The following is a 7,843-nucleotide window of genomic DNA, read 5'->3' on the forward strand; positions in this document are numbered from 1 at the left end:
ATCCATTTGGTGCCATACAAACAGGGCTGACCACACACACAAGGGACAATAGCAGTACTGTAACAATCCTTTCACTATTATCATCCTGATGAGCTGCTACACTATAAAATCTAACAAGCCTACACATATCAAGTACTGGCTGGCATTCAGTTCAGATGAAACACTGACTGAGTCACACATAGTAGAGTCAATAAAAGCTGCTCCCAAGACCAAGGATCTGTCATAGTCATTCAAAGACTGGGTTTCTTATGCCATTCAACACCAGACTGGTGGGTCCCTTCCTGTGGAGGAGGGCCAGTGAGCAAAGGAGAAGAGAGAAGCTCATGACTCCTAGGATGACCAAGCCTGATATCAGTGCACTGGTGATGGAGTTGAGCTGGAAAGAGGGCTCGGCTGGAGAACCTGCAAATAATGAAACACAGAGTTGTTAAGGCCTAATTACAAAATACAAATCTCAGCATAAGCCATCAAACCCTTGTCAGTTAATGCCTTATAGAAAAACCATGACACTGTATCATGGAATAATCTACTTGACTACAATTCAACCCTACACCCAAAGGACTACATGCTTTAGAACCCTGGTATTCTGTGAATAGCTGGGGGAAAATTATCCATAGAATGCTACAAAAATTATCAGTGAATTAAATTTATTTTTTTTAAATAATCAGTAATCTGTTACTTAAAAAACACCAAGCATGCAATATCATGGCTCATTACATTTGCCTGATTACAATTTTATAACTGATCACAAAAAAAGCCACTTAAATTTGTATTTAATAATATGTCCATTATCTTACCAAGCTGTGAATTGTTGGTTGGAGTCTCTTCTGCAGAAGAGGGAACAGAAAAAAACAAAAGTGATACTGTTTCTCCAAACATTTATTTTGCTTATTCAGACTCTATAATTACATTTTACCTACAGTCCCCTTCCACCACTTTCTCCACAATGTCCACAGTGAAGCAGCAATGAAAAGCTTCTTACACTATTCTGCATTCTCTTTCCCTCATTTCCTAGCTTTCATCATCCTGGCGCTGCCCCGGGCAAGCACACATATTCTCAAAATATATTGTTCTGCATTCTTCCCTGCCAACTTTGCTTCACCATTATCTCTCCAGTCAGGTTAGTAGGGGCAGTAATTGTTAACAGCTATTACATTTTTTATGGCACTTTAACATGCCATTTGTTATTCTGTTATAGAGAAATATTCATTATTTAGTGCCACTCTATTTTAAGTGTTGCCAATTTGCCCATCTTAGTCTGCAAAAACATCATTTTAAGTTCCAAGGAGATGAATTCACACCTAATAACTGAATAAAAGGAAATATGCATTCTGAGCTTGAGTGGTTATTTCATTTGTATCTATTAAGGAAAAGATTGAAGTTGCTGATTTTTTCAGAACTTTTTAACACCATAGAAATGGAGGCAATGAACAGAGTCAATTTGCCTTCCTAAATTCTGTTGCTTATTTTGTAACCATGCAACTATTAACCTTTGAATTTGTAGAACTAAGTAGATTTTATCTTTTCATATTTGTATTTTGTACATAAGTGTGAAAGTGGTTGACTTGAGCCATAAAATGTGTACAGTAGACTACTTGGTTCTAGAATACATTCACTTCTGTAATTAATTTGTGTATAACAGTTCATAAAGAGTTATTCCACATATTATCACATTTAATCCTTATAATAGCCACATTATGGCCTGGATATTATTACTACCCCATTTTACAGATGAAAAAACATCCATCTGTCACAGCTTCCAGGATAATCTAAATATACGCTACAGTCATAGCAATAAATACAAACTGCCCAAAGAATGGAAAGATGTTTTGATTAGAGAGAATCAGAATATTTCAAGGTATAAAAATTCACTAGTTGTATTTGAGAACAGTTAATGAGAAGACCTGGTAAGATATTTCTAGAAAACCCAGTGCCATTTCCCCTCCCCACCCCACCCCCCGATTTATGTATGCGTATATCTTGGCAGAGATATTTGTTCTTCTGTATAACTTTGAGATGCTATGTTCAAAATTAACAAAACACTCATTAAAAGAATTCTTAAAAGACTGAAGCCTTAGTACAACACAAAAAAGAAAAATACACAAATTATGATGATGATGATGATGATGATGATATTGTATTTTTTGGAATATCTTAACCCCTGTCACCACCATTTTACCAAAAAAAAACCAACACAACAACTTTCTCATGGAAAGGAAGGGGGGGGTGGAATATGAGACTGTTAGATTGTGACAAATTCATCCAAAAGATCTGTATTCCCTTTTCTCACAACAGGCTGCCTTGCTGAAACATGAGAAGAAAACATGTAGTGCTCCAAATTCCTCTTTAAAAATAGAAGTTACTCTTTATTTCTATGATCATTTATTTGCTTAGAAAACTCTTCTATTAAGAACAGAACAGAAAGTATTAAGAAAAAAGTAGTATGAATTCTTGTCCCCACTATTTCCTATATCTTGAGAGTATAAAAAATTTATTAACTCCCTCAAGACTTCTCTAAGGAACTCTTCTTAGAGCAAGCTGGTAAAGTGGGCCAGTGGGTAAAGAGTTGCACTGTCAAGCCAAAGATAAGGAGTTCAAATCCACAGGATGAAGATGAGAAAATTTCTTTTGTATAATCTACAACCTCTGAAAACTCTCTGGAGTGTTAGCTATGATTAGGTGATGCCTACTAGAAAACACATAATAACAACAAGAAGACTTCTCTGCAGGAGACAAAACACCATCACATTGTTGAATGACTCTGAATAAATGGGAGTATACTACCATAGGTAGATGGCTAAGATCAGAGTATATAGTATTTTAAAGTTATTCTGAATTGTGTCCAATGAAGGATAAATGTAGAGAGAAACACCATCTAGTAGAGGTTTCTGGTATCCTGCCATTTTCACATCATTGAAGTTAAAGTACAAAACACAGACAAAGAACAACAAAAACAAAGCACCATCTATCCCAACTGGAATAAGTTTGAAGACTAAGGTGCATCTGACTCAAACCATGGTCTTTTCAATACCTCACTATGCATCTGAGAGCTACACAATGAATAAGGATGATGGAAGAATAGATGCCTTTGAATTGTGGTGTTAAAGAGTATAGAATATCTCATAGATTGCCAAAAGAACAAATAGATATATCTTGGAGAAGGTAGTGAAGTCAGATTATTCCTTAGTGTTAAGTCTGGCGAAGCTTCATCTCGTATATTTTGGCATGTTGTTAGGAGGGACTATTCCTTGAAAGAGATATCAAACATAGAAGGGTGGAGAGTCAGCTAAAGACAGAAAAACCCTCAAAAAAATGGATTGACATAGTGACTGCAACAATGGGCTCTATTATGTTAGAGATGATGAGGATAGACCAGAGTTCAGATCTGCCGTTCATAGAGTCACTATGAGATTTACTTGTCTCGATGGCACATAACAACATCACCCCAGAAATGAAAGTCTATCTGGAGGTTGAAATTCACCAGCAGCTCTATAGGAGAAAGATGGGAAATGTCCAATATGATTTACAGCCCCTGAAACCCACTAGTAGGTCAGTTATGAGTTGATCCTAACGTTATGACAATGTGGTATGAAGATCCCAGAAAAGGAGTTAGATGTTTTCCAGGCACTTGTCCCCATACACTTCTGTTTTTTCCCTGATTTGCTCTTAGCATACACTTACTATGCTAGACAAAGCAAATGAAACCTTCTGGAATTAGAGAACGAACAGATGGGAATGCTATACTTGGTGGGCTCTCCAACCATGTATACAGCTAGCTTAGAATCCTAGGAGGAAGGCAATAGCAACAATATCACAGCCATTTAAAAGCTAGAAATAGCAAGATTCCCCCCACCCCACCCCCTTCATACTACGAAAGCAGCAACCATGAAGACTCAGGTAGAGAAAAGTTCCAGGCTACATTTTCAGAGGCAGCATTCTTTGGAAGCTCCCAGCTCCCAGAAGAGACTGTCTGCTAAGGTGGAAGTGGGTCATCCCACCAATGCCTAGGAAAAGACACAGGTATAATGCAAACAGGACCACCAGTGAGCCGAGGCTTGGGGAGCAAAGGGTCCTAGACTGGATTCAAGGCAAGTTCCCAGCTCCTCTCAGAGGCTTTGTCTGTTCAGGGTAAAACACAGACCCCAATCATTTCACATAATGCCAAGGAAGAGGAAGGCAGGGCCAAATATTATGAAAAAATAAATGTTCCCTTTAAAAAGCAGACCAGATTGAGGACCCATAAAATACCTCAGAGAGAGGAAGATAGAAGTACTTGAAATGTATAGGAGGGAAAAAATTACATCAGTACAAGAGTATAAATTTTTTAAAAAAATCCTTTATTAACAAAAACTATTTAAAAATATATAATTAGCCATCTATGTAGTAAAAAGGATTATATATTTGAAGTTAAGAACCTTTATACATACTATGATTGGAATTGATTTGACAGAACTACCAATAACAGCAATAGTTAAGGAACCATAACCACCACAGGAAAGGCCTTCCTAGTTCTACTCATCAAAAATTATTATAAAATTCAGTCCAAAGAAAGAAAGAGAAATCAAAGATGTCTAGGAGATTTGAACATGAACTACTGAGAGCTTTGCTGGGTAAGAGTATGAAGTAATTAAAGTACAACTTCAGTGTATTGAGAAATAAGATGTCTTTCTTGAAGTAGAAAAAAGTCAAGTATTAGAATAGAATTAATGAAATGCATGGTGTCAAAGGCTTTTTTTTTACTAGTTTACTTACAAAATTCAAATACTAGCTCTCTGAGGTGATAGCAAAGACATTCTGGTCAACTGAGTATAGAATAGATGAAACCCAGGAACATAGACTGTTGTTGCTTAGTAATAGTGAAATCAGAAACTTCTACTTTCTAATCTTCCTGGGATTTGAACAACTTTGTACTTAAAAAAAAATTATTTACTCCAGCAAACTATTTAAAACTGATACATTTATAAATTCTGTTTGAGAAAGATAAAAGGATAAAAAGTTACTCAAAATGGATACAAATGTATTAGTAAAAGTTCCATAATACATTTGATAAGTCACTAAACTGACAATAGATATGCTTCACAGAAATAAAAACATTTTTCTTTTGTCTACCTAAATGCACTCCTACCTATTAGCAAGAGGAACTGAGTTTCCATCCAGGATAATTCTGTGAGTTATTTTTGGCCTAAGAGTATTGAGTCTTGTCATTTTCAAGCCATTAAAAGCACAAACTTAAACCATAAGGAGGATGGACTGAATTTGAAAACTCATATTTAATCAATTTCCACATTATTTAAGATGTTTATCAGTTTTTATGATTAAAAGCAATTATCTTGATTTTTAAGCTCAAGAACAATTTTTCTTTATAATGCATCCAATTTGGCCAGAACTTTCTATAAGAAGCCTGGGGAAAAGTTAAAGACAATCTAACTTAAAACATTCTTGCATTTAAATAAAATAGAAAAAAGTACTATTAGAATATAATCCAGGTTTGAATTCTGCATTTTAAAACACATTTAGAACTACAGCAATAGAACCTCAGGCCATTTTTTGGTGTTTTTTTAAAAAATTCCTCATTTTAAAAGAAAGGAACATTTGCCCAGGGAAGTGAAGTTAAAGTCCAAGGCACATGGCAATTAGGCTATAAAGCTTTGAATTAGTTTTTCTGCCTTCAGTTTCAGTGTTTTTACATGGCCTGAAATACATATATATTTCATCCAACTCTCTAGGTTCACATCAACTTAAAGCAATGTCCTTTTAGAGTGTGTGTTTATATATGAAAGTGTTGAGCAAATATTTGCATGCACAAAAACATGTGCCTACTGTGTCCACTAGATCATGTACACCTATTAGCAAGAATAAGTATACTTGGTGGTATGTAGTAGTCAGGGTCTTATAACAAAACAAATGGTATTTAAACAAAGAAATGTAAGGAGAGTTTAATAAAGTGAGTTCTTGGGCTAGAGACTCTGGTGGCCTCATGGCAAGGAGTTGTATTGCAGTCTCGAAGGCACCACAGTTCTAGCCCACCAACTGATCTGTGGGAGAAGGATGGGCAACCTCCTCCTGCGTGATTAAGTGCCTCTGAAAAGCCCCTGGAGGGTCAGCTATGGGTCAGTTCTGATTCAATGGTACACAACAATGGGCTGGGTAATAGAAATAGGTAAAATGTTTTACTTCTACCAAAAGGTTGGAGGCTTGAGCCCGTTGAGAGTCTCCTAAATAGAATGACTTGGTTATTCACATTTGAGATAACCCATTGGTAAACCAATGGAGCACATTTCTATTCTGACCCACATGGGGTTGTTGTGAGTTGGAACTGACTCAATAGCAACTGGTTTAGTCAATAAAGGGAATATTTATAAGGATGTGGGTAGCTCACAGGAGAAAGTTAAATTGCTTGAACTAAGAGCTAAAGGGAGATCCCTAGAATGCAGAGTTTTACATAGTTAGTTTTCTGGCAGGAGCTGTATGGATTGCACTCTTCTGTGCCTTCCCAACTGACAGTCATTGAACAAACCCATCCAGAAACTAGATGGCTGGAGAGTTAGTTGATTTGCACAACTGAGTTTATAGAGCAACGAAAGGGAAATGATTGGATCTAAGGGTGAAATGAAATCTAACCTTTGCTGGGTATATGTGTATGCATAAAAGGTAATGTGAAAAAGAAGAGATCATTGTCCTTTTGTAAAAATGGAACACCTAGGAAACTACTATGTAATTAAGGTTGCTCAGCACTTTATCTTGTCTTATCATTAGTAAGTGTTATTTGGGAACAACTTTGAATTCTCATTAGAAGCCAAATATGCTATTTTGGAAACGTCTATTACTACACAGGAAAGGAGAAGCACACGTACCACTCCGAGTGATGATGGGACCAGCGGAAAGGACTGCATTTCCTGAAGTGCTCTGAGGGCTCCAGGTTGTCCTCCCCACATCTCTCCTCTCTCTGTGGCCACAAATCTGAGGCATTAATGAAAACAAATGAAATCCCAGACCGGCACAAAATTGTTTCTTTATGCCCATTTGGAAAGCAGATTCTTTTGGAAGAGTTACCACATGTTTAATTTTATTCATTTCCTTCTGTGCATTTATTTAATTACTTTGCATATAACAGCTACTGTGTTTCTTATCCTGGCTTCAGCTACATTTCTTATTTCCTCCTGCTGTAATTCTGCTTTGCCTCATTAGTTCACATAGCTCAGTGGTGCTCCTGAAAAAGAGCAGTGTTTATCAAACTTTTCCACTTTTATTTCTCTCAAGCCTTTAATAAATCCTTCCTTGAAATGTTAAGTCAGCACAGAGCCAAGGTAATGTGGACTCTCCATTAACCCAATCTGTATAGCTGGTTGGGAGTGGAGTGATCAATGAATGTGAACAGCTACCTTCCATTTAGATGTGAATCTACAATAAATAACAACGTTAAAGGTATTTTCAGTTTTACTAAAAAAAAAAAAAAAAGAGCAAGCCTGTGTTATTCTCAAGTTAGCACTGATGTGAGCCCAAGGAGGGAGGGGTGGGACTCACAAATAGACTTTTTTTGTTGTTGTTCATTAGTGTATTTTAAATGTAGCTATTTACAATTGAGGTTCTTAGGTGACATGAGTGTTTGCACTTGGCTGATTGAAACCCATTAGAGTATCAGCTTAATCAGTTCGGACTTTATGGCATCTAACATTGATTATGCAAAGGCATTTGACTGTGTGGATCATAACAAACTGTGGCTGACTCTGAGAAGAATGGGAATCCCAGAACATTTAATTGTGCTAATGTGAAACCTATACTTGGACCAAGAGGCAGTAGTCAGAACAAAGCAGGGTAACACTGCATGGTTCAAAATTGGGAA

General features: G+C 36.6%; 1 protein-coding gene across 1 annotated transcript in view; it reads right to left on the reverse strand.

Moving 5' to 3' along the window:
* Window positions 1-226: 226 nt before the first annotated feature.
* The window catches only part of ZPLD1 (zona pellucida-like domain containing 1), a 60,954-nt gene continuing 53,337 nt past the window's right edge, over window positions 227-7,843 (reverse strand). The window contains exons 8-10 of the mRNA XM_006890004.1: window positions 6,855-6,960; window positions 798-827; window positions 227-402 (exon numbers count right to left, since the gene is read on the reverse strand). Of these exons, the coding sequence (XP_006890066.1) occupies window positions 227-402; window positions 798-827; window positions 6,855-6,960 (312 nt within the window). The remainder of the gene's footprint in view (window positions 403-797; window positions 828-6,854; window positions 6,961-7,843) is intronic.

Source organism: Elephantulus edwardii, unplaced genomic scaffold (genome assembly GCF_000299155.1).
Source record: "Elephantulus edwardii isolate Elephantulus edwardi_28Jun2011 unplaced genomic scaffold, EleEdw1.0 scaffold00085, whole genome shotgun sequence".
Taxonomy (NCBI): domain Eukaryota; kingdom Metazoa; phylum Chordata; class Mammalia; order Macroscelidea; family Macroscelididae; genus Elephantulus; species Elephantulus edwardii.